General features: G+C 42.3%; 1 protein-coding gene across 3 annotated transcripts in view; it reads right to left on the bottom strand.

Moving 5' to 3' along the window:
• Positions 1-5,148: 5,148 nt before the first annotated feature.
• The window catches only part of Snap23 (synaptosome associated protein 23), a 30,235-nt gene continuing 22,352 nt past the window's right edge, over positions 5,149-13,031 (bottom strand). For all 3 annotated transcript variants that reach the window (XM_051144461.1, XM_051144460.1, XM_051144462.1), the window contains 3 exons: positions 10,140-10,295; positions 8,162-8,306; positions 5,149-5,397 (listed from right to left, as the gene is read on the bottom strand). In XM_051144461.1, the coding sequence (XP_051000418.1) occupies positions 5,332-5,397; positions 8,162-8,306; positions 10,140-10,295 (367 nt within the window). In that variant the 3' untranslated portion in view covers positions 5,149-5,331. The remainder of the gene's footprint in view (positions 5,398-8,161; positions 8,307-10,139; positions 10,296-13,031) is intronic.

Genomic DNA, 13,031 nt, shown 5'->3' with positions numbered 1-13,031 from the left:
CATTGCTACAATATTTTAAAATAGCCTGTTTATCATGGTTATTCTCTGAATGAGAGACTATATTAAATAAAATATTTTTAATGAACTTTGCCTGAAAGCAATGCTAATCATTTGAAGAACATTTAACCTCTTTAGCGGTCCTTTGTTCTCTGAAAGTAAACTGGGTACCATAAAAAACCCTGCCAGAAAAAAAGTAATCTGGGAAGATATTCCATATTCGTTTGATTTTATGGCAATGACATCCTTCGATGTCATGCAGACATTTCTGAGGAACAGGAAATGTGAATGTACACAAAAAGGAGGACTCAGATTGTTACTGGTAAGAACATCGTGACGCTCGCTATTGCTCGGACTGTGTTCTGAAGTCTTTGAGCAGTTAGGGTTTCTCTTAGCATTTTACAAGTGCCTCTCATCTAATGAACCTGAACTTGTAACTTACATGTATTCATTTGTGTTCCCCACCTGTGAGAATGAATAAGAAGCACCTTTTCTCTGTTCTCATTGCATGCCCGACCACACCAGATGCTGCTGCTCCAGACTGCCCTCTCTCACTTGGCCCGGCCCCATGTCTAAGCTCCTTCCCTGAATCTAAGCCGAATTAACTGCTCCCCCATCTGCTGATGAATACTTAGCACAGCCTGCATTTATCTCTTGCTACACAAAACGCTTGAGGTCAAAAACTACACAAAGTAAGGGGCTAGAGAGATCTGAGATTGCAGGGGACCCAGGTGCAGTTCCAACACCCTCTTCTGGCCTCTGGAGGCACTAGGCATACATGTGTTGCACATACACACACGCAGGCTTAACAGCCACACACACAAGCAGGTTAAAAAACAAACCAACCCTACGCAGTATGCCTTAAGTTTTAGTTAAGTTTGGAGTCAGCTAGTACATGGAGTAAGGTCACAGGCTCTGTCCTTGGAGGGAATCAAGGTAGAGATCCAGTTTGTTACTTAAAAGCTTTCTGGGCAATTAATCCTCATCTGTAAATATAAAGAATACCTCTCACTTTAGTATGCATTATAGTGGAAAGGTACATAAAAGTGACACAGCAGGGACTCAAGCAAGCCATTTATCTCATCTATGAAGAGGCAAAAACAGCAGCAACAAAAAAGACCAACCAATGACTTCAGGACAAGAAACCTGAATATCAGTGAGAAATATAAATCAGATTAGCAACCTGATCAGGATAACTTAGAATTTTAATGAGGGCACCCAGGAAACCAGCATTCAAACAACTTGTTTTTCCTTTGTATTCCATTTATGTGTTTGTGTACACACGCTTACATACACCACAGCACAACTTTTAGCAGTTGACTTTCTTCTTCTACCATATATGTCCTGCCTAGAGATCCACCTTGAGTAGTCAGGCTTAGCAGCAAGTGCCCTTCCCTGCTGGGCCATATCACTGCCCTGCTGCCCCATTTTGGGTAGGGTCTCACACATCCCAGGTCGTCCTCTAACTCAGGTGTAGCTGAGGATGCGCTCAAGCTCCGGCTCCTCCTACCTAGTCCTGAGACTGGAGGAACATGGCTGCACACCTAGATGAGGTGGTGATACAGAACTGAACCTACGGATTCTTTTATACTAGGCAAGCACCTCATGAACTAAGCGACTCTATATCTCAATCCTAAAAACATGGTTTTGTTGTTTTTTGAGGCAGGGTTTCTCTGCGTACTCTTGTATTTACTTTGTAGACCAGGCTGGCCTCAACTCACAGTGCTCTGCCTTTGCCTCCCGAGGGCTGCGCCCCAATCCTAAAAATTTAATTTTAAATGCTCATTACAGAATCTCTAGAATGTAAATGTTTAAGTTACTGGGAGAGTCATAATCCCTATGTGATAAGAAAAGATCAAGAGTTGAAATGAGAACAAAAGAGAAACTAAAACTGAAGAAAGGATGAAAGAGGTACAGCTGTGTAAGTTAAGACTCCTACTAAGATGGAATTTGAGTTTTATTGTTTACTTAGTTTGAAGTTGGGTGTAGTGACACACTTAATGTCAGACTATGTGGAGCAGAGGCTGATGGATCTCTACGGGTTTGAGGCCAGCCAAGGTTCCATGAGGAGACCCACTTAAAAATTAAAAAAAATAGGGGGCTGGAGAGATGGCTCAGTGGTTAAAGAGTGCAACCTGCTCTTCCAAAGGTCCTGAGTTCAATTCCCAGCAACCACATGGTGGCTCACAACTGTCTGTAATGTGATCTGGTGCTTTCTTCTGGCCTGTAGGCATACATGCAGGTAAAATACCATATAAATAGTAAATAAAATAAATCTTAAAAATATATATATGAGGAGTCAGGCATGGTGGTGCACACCTTTAATCCCTGTACTCAGGATGGCAGAGGAAGACTTATTACTGTGAGTTCAAGGACAGCCTGGTTTACAAAGTCCAGGACAGCTAAGACTACACAGAGAAGCCCTGTCTCAAAACAAAACAAAAAAAGGGAATGCTAGTTCTTAACTGTAGTCACAGGTATTGTGTTCCAGATCATAATACTAGAAAATTAACCAAAAATTGAACCCAGATGACTCCAGCTTGTGTTAACTACTCGCTAGCATATCTCAAAAGTACTAGAAAAGGTAGGTATGATGGCTCAGCAGGTAAAGGTACTTGCCTCCTGCTGGGGATGGGGACTCTGCTGTTTTTCATTAAATTCACAGACAGATCTTTGACCAAGAAGAGCTCCCTCCCTTCTAGTGAAAACACCTATCACTTATGACCATTACATCTGACAGGCACTGTTCTAAGAGTTTTGCTGGTTTATTTGGGGTTGGAGGGGGAGGGGCAATGTTTGTTTGTTTTTTTTTAATACAATTTAGCTTAGGCTGGCCCACAACTCACTGTGTTGGGATTACTAGTGTGGCTTCTAAGGCTGGCAATATTAGAGATTTCTAGGCATTACTGGTCTGTGTTACAGGTATGGAAACCAAGGCACAGAAACAGGTATACATTCACACAAGCCAGCAAGAGCAAAGCGGAAACTGACAACTGGTTGCTTTAATGCACATTATAACCAAATATTTCTCGGATACCACCTATTAGTACTGTTCCTTTAGCCAGCCAGATCAGCATGTTATGTTTTTAAATGCTTTGAGAAAAGCACTTTGTTTGGCTTTTGAGACAGGATTTCTGTTTAACAGAACCCTGGCTGTCCTGAACTCCCTTGGTAGACCAGGCTGGCTTTGAACTCAAGAAGATCCACCTGCCTTTGCCTCCCGAGTGCTGGGATTACAGGCTTGTGTGAAAAGATAGAAAAGTTGTTTTTCAACCCTGGCCACTCGGTACCTTCCGAGATGGCCTCAGGGCTGTTCTATACTTTCCGAGAAAAACCACACCCTCATATCTGTCCCGAACACCTGACTGCACATGATGTCCTGAGCTGAGCTCTTGCTCCCTCAGGGATAAAATAACTAGTAACCAATAATTTTAAAGGTCAACTAACCAATCATGTTTGTACTAAGTTCTGCTTCTGTAACAGTATAAAAGACCCAAGCTTTGCTTATTTGGGGTCTTCAGCTCAATAGAGCTTGGTAGACCCCGTCGTGATGGATCAATAAAGCATCCCTTGCTGATTGTATCGGACTGGACTCTCATGTCTCATTGGGCTCCAGGAAGTAGGACCTAGCCCCCCAGGTCTCACATGCGCCATCACCGCCTGGTTCCAATCTAGTGTTTTATACTTAGTCATACTTTAAACATTCAGTGCCTTTGCCTGACAAACTATTCATCTGACATGGAGCATTTTTTCCTTGTTTCACTTAAATTTTGTCCACTTCACCATTTGAATGTTTCTGTGCTAGCTTTGTCTTCTTCAGTAAGTGACTTGTGATTCTCATTCAGAAATACTCAGTAGTGTATTTAAGTTCAAACGACTAAGACAAGTAATGACTAAAATGGACTCAAGACAGACCATAGAAACTCTTGTAAACGTTTCCAGTAAAAATTAGAAGAGTCCAGGTGGTGGTGGTGCACGCCTTTAATCCCAGTACTCTGGAGGCAGAGGCAGGCAGATCTCTGTAGGTTTGAGGCCAGCCTGGTCTATAGAGTTAGTTCCAGGATAGCCAGAGATACACAGAGAAATCCTGTCTCGAAAAACCATAAAAGAAAAGAAAAAACAAAAGAAAGAAAGGAAAAGAGCTAACTTCAGCTTTCTACTAGAGTGCTTGATGTTTGGACATTTATTTAATTTGTTAACAAAAGCCGATAAAATGATTGCCCCCCACACACAAATAAGTCATTGAAACATTACCTATTTGAAAGAACAATACCATTAATTACAAAATTTAATTGTAAGAATCAAGCCATGGTTATTGGTCAAACCAATCTACTTTGGTAGCTTTAAAGTATACAGATGCTAATTTTTAAACAAAGGTGACAAACTTTCCTAAAGTGTCAGCTTTCCTAACACTTCAGGATCTGCATAAACTTGATTCTGTGTGTAAGGCAGTGAGGTCATCAATAATTAACCCAAAGGCATAATTTTCCAAACAACTTTTAGTAACTAATTAATAACTTTTTAAATGTCTAAAACTACACAAAACTCAAAGCAATCTATTTTCTACCTGAGATACACTGTCAAAGTTTCCAAAAAAAAATTGAAGCCCTGCTTTAGTGAGGAAGTCTCCTACTTCACACATATATGTCCATCTTTTAGAGACTAATGACAGCTTCATGAGGTTAACAGGCCTACAGTGGGGCCATGATGTGACGATGACTCACTCTATGAGAATGAAGGGCACTCATTGGTACAGTTCCTGCATGTGCCATATGAAATGGGATCCCAGAACCTATGTACAGATGAAAGTCACTACAGGTTCAGAAGTGAAGCTCGCTTCTGGAAAATTGTCTTCTCCTTTGGAGCAGAAGCTGAAAAATACCGATGTAGAACAAAATGCTCGTGGTAAAAGCTCCCACCCCAAGCACTAGCCTGTTTTTCTGTTTTGTTTTGTTTTGTGTGACCTGTAGTTTCTTTAGTGAGTTAACAACTTCATTTCTTGTTCCTTCCGCCTGCTCTTTAACACAAAACCAAACCCAACCAACCAACAATGACAAAAGCTACTTCTATAGCTGCTTCCTTCACGGCTCTTTGGCAAGGATTCTAACTCTTGAGTGCAAAGGAAGCTGAGTGAGGAGAATGGAGAGACTGCGTGTGACGTATGGAAGGCAGCCTAAGCGTGTGAGCTGAGAAAGACTGTGAGGAAGCCTGAGCCAGAACCGACCCCTGAAGGACAGAAAGTAAGAAAGTAGGGAGGCGTTCCTCCTCTGCTCCTTCCTTCACAATCTTTCAAACTCTGAACAAGAAATGACGTAGAACCGAGAAACAGGCGCTTTAGCTGTCAATGAGTTTCTTTGCTCTTGTATTGGCAACGTCAATACGATCCTTGTTGGTGTCCGCCTGGAAAAAAAGAGAGAGAGAAAGAGAAATCTCAGCATTTCTTCACAAAAAAGCCTTTTAAGATGGGGTTGTGGATGTAGCTCAGTTGGTAGAGAATCTACCTAGCATCTGCTGGGCCCTGGGTTCAATTCCACAACACTGCAGAAATGTGGGCATTATGGCACATGCCCGCAATCCTAGCACTGGGAGAATAGAAGCAAGAAGACCATAAACTCAAGGTCTTCCTCAACTGCATGGTGAGTCTGAGGCCAGCCTAGGCTACATGATATTCTGTTCTAAAAATCAACAAGTTTAATTTTGGCTGAGAATATAGCTCAGGGGCAGAATATATAATTTGCAATTCTATGGATGTTTTTTCATTCCCAAACATGTATGCACACACATACAAAGTTTTAACCTAGATACAGGCATATGCCTGTAATCTCAGCAGTCAATAGACTATGGCAAGAATATCATGAGTTCAACGTCATCCAGGGTTACAGTCAAACTGCCTCAAAATAAAGCAAATGAAGGTGAGAATATAGCTCAGTGGTAGACTGCTTGCCTACAACACAAGAACCCATGTTCAATCACCAATGCAACAAAAAAGAAATATAATTTTTTTATCTTTATTTTTCGAGACAGGGTTTCTCTGTGTAGCCTTGGCTGTCCTGGACTCACTTTGTAGACCAGGCTGGCCTGGAACTCACAGTGATCCACCTGCCTCTGCCTCCCAAGTGCTGGGTTAAAGGTATGCACCACAAACTGCTGGCAAAAATTTTTAATTAATTAATGTATATGGGTGTTTTGCCTGCATGTGTATCTGTGCACCACAGAGAAGGTGCTGGATCCCTGAGTTAGCCACTGTGTGGTGCTGGGAACTGTTCCCCAGTCGTCTCAAAGGGCAACAAGCGTTGCCCTGCCCCTTGCACCACCCCCACTTTACAGGCCCACACTGCCGGGCCTGGCTTGCGTATGGATATCTGGGATCCAAATGCAGGTCCTCAAGCTTGCATGGCAGGCACTTACCAACTGAGCCACCTCCCCAGGCCCCTATTTACTATTTTTTTTTAGACCAGCTCCTACTGCCTGGGCTGGCCTTGAGCTTCCAGATTCAAGTGATGTTCCCACTCCCCAAGAGTGGCTGGAACTCAGGCATGTAACACCATGTCCAGCTCACTTCTGATGCAATAAGTATACAAGAATGCTTTCGGAGCAAGTCCCTCATGTGAAGCTACTCTAGTTCTGACCAAAGAGGCTGAAATAACTTTGCCAAAGATCTTTGGAACAGATGTTCTGCCACCCACAGAAGCATCTAAATTAAAATGATGTGTAATCTATACCCTAAACTAGAACACAGCATTGCAAGCATCTTAGGAACCATCATTCACTTTAATGGTTTATCCTGTAAGTAGCTCTAGTGCAAGTGCCTGAAGAGGCCAGAGGGTGTCATACTCCTTAAAGCTGGAGTTATAGGCAGTTGTGAGCCTCCTGATGTGGTTGCTGGGAATGAACCTAGGTTCTCTGTAAAAGTAAATGCTCTTAATCGCTGAGCCATCTCCGCAGCCACCCATGACCATATTTTCAACGTATTCAGTCTATAAGAATAAGTCTATAGAATTGATATTTGCTGTTGAATCCTGACATGAAACTGTAGGATCTTACTACTATGCTATCTGTGAACAAAAGTAAAAGCTAACATGTGTTCAGGAAGGAAACAAGAACATACATGCCAAGCCAGGCGTGGTGACACACACCTTTAATCCCAACACTCGGGAGGCAGAGGCAGGCAGATTGCTGTGAGTTCCAGGCCGGCCTGGTCTATAAAGCGACTGCACGACAGCCAAGGCTACACAGAGAAACCCTGTCTCGAAAAACAAACAAAAAAAAGGACATACATGCAAAAGTTAGAGTAGGGTCTATTCAGTACATTGTTTTTGTTGGTTGGTTGGTTTTGAGACAGGTTGCTCTATGTACCCTTGGCAGTCCTGGGATTCTCTAGCCCAGGCTGGCCTTGAATTCTCATTTACCTCTGCCTCCCCAGTGCTGACATTACTGGTGTGTGCCACTAGAGACCCAGCTTAGTATATTCTTTTTTTTTTCTTTTGGATTTTAGAGACAGGGTTTCTCTGTGTAGCCCTGGCTGTCCTAGACTCACTTTGTCAATCAGGCTGGCCTTGAACTCACAGAGATCCACTTGCCTCTGCCTCCCAAGTGCTGAGACTAAAGGTGCATGACACCACGCCCAGCTACCCAGTATATTCTTAAATTTCTTTTAAAATTTATTTATTGTGTAAGTGCACATTCACGGAGTGATCAAAGGACAGTTTGTAAGAATTGGTTCTGTCCTTCCATCACTTTGATCCCAGGGATCAAAATCAAGTTGTCAGGCCTAGTGGCAGGCACTTGACTCACTGAGCCACCACACAAGCTCTACACAATAAACTCTTAGCTTCATGTAGAAAGTTTTAAGTTAAACATCATTCCAAGCTGTGCCTTCACAATGAGCCGTCTGTCATAAGCAAAACAGCAAGATTATCCTTTGTTTTAAAATGATGAATCTTACACAGAGAGACCCTGTCTGGAAAAAACAAAAAACAAAACAAAACAACAACAACAAAAAAAAACAAATAAAATGCTGAATCTGCCACCTCACCAACAATATCCAGAGTAAATAAATGCATTTATTGCTCTTTTCCTCAGAAGTACCTGGAACAGATATCATCACTAAAAATTTAATTTTTTGCAGTCCTGTGGTCTTATTTTTTTTTTTTTTTTTTGGTACCTTTTCTGTGATCCTCTGTATTTGCTGGTTTTGAGCATCAATTTCATTTCCCATATCCAGAGCCATGTTCTTTAGGTTGCCTAGGATGCTGCCCACTTGAGTCAGGTTTTCTTCCATCTCATCTTCTCTAGCATCATTTGTTATACTATCCCAAAAAGAAAGCTAAATCACAACTCAGTTACAAATAGACTGAATCTGGAATTATTATAAAAACAAGTAATCAAAGTGATGCTCAACATTTGAGTGAAATGTAGATTACTGCTTTGGAGAAACAGTCTACACAGAAAGAAAGGAACAAAGGAAGGGAGAGAGGAAGAGAAAAGGAAAGAAGGCAACCAAGGGGACAGGCTGGCAAGATGGCTCCGCAGGTGAAGGTGCTAGCTGCACAAACCTGATGACCTGGCTTCAACTCCTGGAACCCACGTAAAGGTAGAATGAGAGACCATCTCAACAATATTGTCCTCTGATCTCCTCATACGTGTTATGGCGTTCATGTATACGCATGTTCACACATACACATATAATAAAACATTAAAAAAAAAAAAAAGCCAAGCATGGTGGCACATACGTATAATCCTACTGCTCAGAGGGCTAAGTCACAAGGAGCAACTCAAATTGGAGGTTAGCCTGGGCTACACAGACCTTGTCTCTAAACACCAAACAGCAAAGGCCAGTTAAGGAGAATATCAGAGCCGTAGAGAAGATGATCAACACACAACTCTGGGATAGTGCTTCAGAGTCTATTTTCCAGCACAGTAAAGGTGCTTGTTTATGGTAAGACATTAATTCTCACACTCCATTCCAAATCTGCTCAATCGGGAACTGTGAGTGGATCTAAGCAATCTTTATCTTTCATTTTAAAAGTTTCCTCTTCAGTCCAAATCTCAGTATATAGTCTAGGATGGCCTAAAATTCATTTGTTTCCCAGACCTCCCTTAGTTTGACAATTCTCCCCCATCCTTCACGAGCTAGGATTACCAGGAAAGCAGTTTTTTTTGTTTGTTTGTTTTGTTTATCCACCCCAGATGGAGCCTTTCCATGCCGCGTGGGCTGCCTGAAGCTCCTGTGCTAAAGCAATCCTCCTTCCTCAGTCTCTAAACCCAAATGAATCTTTGTTTTGTTTTTTCCAAAACAGGGTTTCATTGTGTAGCCCTACCTGCCCTGGAACTCAATCTGTGGACCAGACTGGCTTCAAACTCATAGAAAAACACTTCTCAGTGCTGGGACTAAAGGTGTGCGCCACACTGCCCGGCTTGTTTTGTTTTTTAAGTTTTACATTTATTTACTTGTAGTGTTTGTGCACGTCATAACACATGTTTGGAGATCAGAAGAAAATTTATGGGAGCCAGTTCTTTTTTTTTTTTCAGATAGGGTTTCCCTGTGTAGCCTTGACTGTCCTGGACTCACTTTGTAGACTAGGCTGGCCTCGAACTCACAGAGATCCACCAGCACCCAACCAGTTCTCTCCTTTTATCATATGGGAACTTGGAATTAAATTCAGGACAGCAGGCTTGGTGGCAAGCTCCTTTATCAACTCCCAATCTGTGTTTAATAAACCTTCAAATCAATCTATACACACTCAAACCTAAACAACTGGCACTTTAAATTGGAAAACTATGGCCAGCAGGCATTACTAGGAGGTGGTAGAGGGTATGGATGGGGCTTGACGGCAGCTCTGTGGAAGGTATATCTTGCTCTCTGCCTTTCTTGTATCCCCTTCTTACTGCTTACTGTCTGCCAACAAGCAAAAAACAATCTTCACCATATTCCCACTGCCATGACTTTCTTCCTCAACAACCACGAACTGAACCCTTTGGAATAGAAAGCTCAAATAAACCTTCCCTTTGGAAGAAGAGAAGACAGAGGAAGACTGACAGATTGATTGCTTGTTGAGTTAGGGCTCATGGCTAGCTATAGCCTATTCCTAAAATGAGCCCTTCATTAGGAGAGGTGCAGAAACCCAAGGAAGAGCTGGTACCGTTTAATGTATTCGCCGCTGGCTGCTCCTGTGCGTTGCTGAGGCTGACCATTTGCTATTCGGCCTGGTTGCTTAGACACCACATCACTAGGGGAGTTGTCGCCACCATCTCCCCATGTTGCCTTATAGTTCTTTCCAGACTCAAAGTTCTTCGTCCTGTATGCCAGGGATAAAGAAAAACAAAAGGAGGAGTTAAAATTATTCCTGCTTATGACCTTGAATATGATTCTACCATTTCTGGCTAAAATAAGTTATTTGTACTATGTCCAACATCAAAAGGTGAAAGGGGGGCATCAGATAAATCTACCAACATTCAATCATTTTGCTTATTTGTTTTGGAAACAAGATCTTACTATGTAGCTCTAATTGTGCTGGAACTTGTTTTGTAGACCAGACTGTCCTGGAACTCAGAAAAATCTGCCTGTCTCTGCCTCTACAGTACTGGGATTAAAGGTGTGCACCACTACCATTAAATCATTTTTTCTTTTCAGTTTTTCAAGACAGGGTTTCTCCGTGTAGCCTTGTCTGTCCTGTACTCGCTTTGTAGATCAGGCTGGCCTCGAACTCACAGCGATCCTCCTGCCTCTGCCTCCCGAGTGCTGGGATTAAAGGCTTCTGCCACCACGCCCGGTTTAGGCTGGCCAACTTTTGACCCTCCTCTTGCTTCTACTTCCTAAGTGTTGGAATTACAGGGTTATGCCACCTCACTTTGAGTTATGTGACTTTTAAATGGCTACTTCAAACTGTCTTTTACTGATTATTTTGTTACAGTCAAGATTTTACCTAATTTTGCTGGGCGTGGTGGCGCGCGCCTTTAATCCCAGCACTCAGGAGGAAGAGGCAGGTGGATTGCTGTGAGTTCAAGGCCAGCCTGGTCTACAGACTGTTCCAGCACAGCCAAGGATACACAAAGAAACCCCGTCTCAAAACCCAACCAACCAACCAACCAAAAGTGGTTCTTCTTTCATAAGCATATGAAGACTCAATTCTGGCAGAACCAGAACTGGAGCTTATTCATTACTTCTGCAGAGAGGTACTCACTCTTAGCAGGCTTTGGTGGCGCATGCCTATAATCCCAGCACTCAGGCAGCTAATGCAGAGAATCACTTGTTTGAGGCCAGCCTGGGTTATGTTGTAAGACCTTCTCTCAAAAACTAAAAAGGAGGCAGATGACAGTGATGGAGGCCTTAATCCTAGCACTCGGGAGGCAGAGGTAGGCAGATCTGTGAGTTTGAGATAGCCTGGCCTACAGAGTGAATTTCAGGCCAGCCAAAGCTGCAGAAAAATCTTGTCTCCAAAACCCAGACCAAACCAAACCCTCCAAAACAAACAAACAAACAAAAAAACACCTAAAAAGGAGGTCTTTTTTTTTTTTTTTAATGGTTTTTTGAGACAGGGTTTCTCTGTGTAGCCTTGACTGTCCCAGACTTACTTTGTAGACCAGGCTGGCCTTGAACTCACAGCGATCTGCCTGCCTCTGCCTCCCGAGTGCTGGGATTAAAGGCGTGAGCCACCACGCCTGGCAAAAGGAGGTCTATTAAGGCGTCTCAGGGAGCACAGGTGCGTGCTACCAAGCTTGACAGCCTGAGTCCAGTTCCCAGAGTCCACATGGAGAAGGACGGCAAGAACAGCTTTTGCAAGGTGTTTTCTGGCCTTCACATGTGTGAAGGTGTGTGTGTGTGTGTGTACTAATTTATTTATACAGGGTACTCCAAAGGCATAATTAATATATTAAAATATTGGTTGCTTGATTGGGGGTACACATACAGTACAAAATGCGTGTAGAGCTCAGAGGACAACTGGCCTTCAGCCTTGGTGAGACAGTCTTGTCTCTGCTGCTGCTGCCTGCTGACAAACTGCAGAGCAAGTCTCCGCCCATCCTGATTTAGGGGAGCTGGGACTGCAGATACACACCAGTATATTGAACTTGCACTTGCTTCCAGGGGTAGAAATTAAGTTGTGGGGCTCCGGCAGCAAGCACTTTTATCTATTGAGCCGTCTGGTGGACACTTTAAAAAAAACTTATAAATACCAAAAGCTAGTTCTCAAAGCACTTTTCTTGGTTTCATCATAAGTTCTCATATTTTTTTTTCATATATTTATATTATTATTTTTGTCAACCAATCAATTAGCTGTGTTAAATCTTTCCTGGAACAAGGTGAGATATCTAATTTCTTTTTAAAGATTTATTTACTTAATATATGAATGTGCATGTACACTTGGCAGTCCAGAAGAGGGCATCAGATCACATTATAGATGGTTGTGAGCCACCATGTGGTTGCTGGGAATTGAATTCAAGACCTTTGGAGGAGCAGCCAGTGCTCTTAACCACTGAGCCATCTCTCCAGCCCGAGAGATATCTAATTTTTAAGTTAATATTTTCATGTAATTATCTGTTAATGTAGTGAACAATTTTGTCACATATACTTTGTTAACATATAGGTTCCAGACAAAACTCTAAAGCAGAGTAATAATATACAAAATAAGCAATAGTTCTCAATATTCTTTTATTTGAGTAAGTGGCATCTGGGCTTTTGTACATTTGTGGTGAGGGCAATAACCCCAGGACCTCAAGAGTCCTAGCACCCTGTCACTGAGCCACAACGCTCAGCACAACAGCCATTAGTATCAGCTGAGGTAATATAAGGGTTTTTATTAGGATACCAGATTGCAGAACAGATGGGAGAGAGTGACTAATAAAACCCAGGCACAGTGGCATGCCTGCAAACCCTACACTCTAGAGACCATCATCTGTCTCAAAAACAAAAATAAACCCAAACCAAAAGTGACTAATGAGATTTTTTTACCTTTAAAAAAAAAAAAAAAGGCAGTATTTTAAATTTTTCTTTGTTGTTTTTAAATAGCTCTGGCTCTCCTGGAACTCTCTATGTA

This window comes from Acomys russatus, chromosome 4 (assembly GCF_903995435.1).
Source record: "Acomys russatus chromosome 4, mAcoRus1.1, whole genome shotgun sequence".
NCBI lineage: Eukaryota > Metazoa > Chordata > Mammalia > Rodentia > Muridae > Acomys > Acomys russatus.
This window is presented reverse-complemented; position numbering and strand designations above follow the sequence as displayed.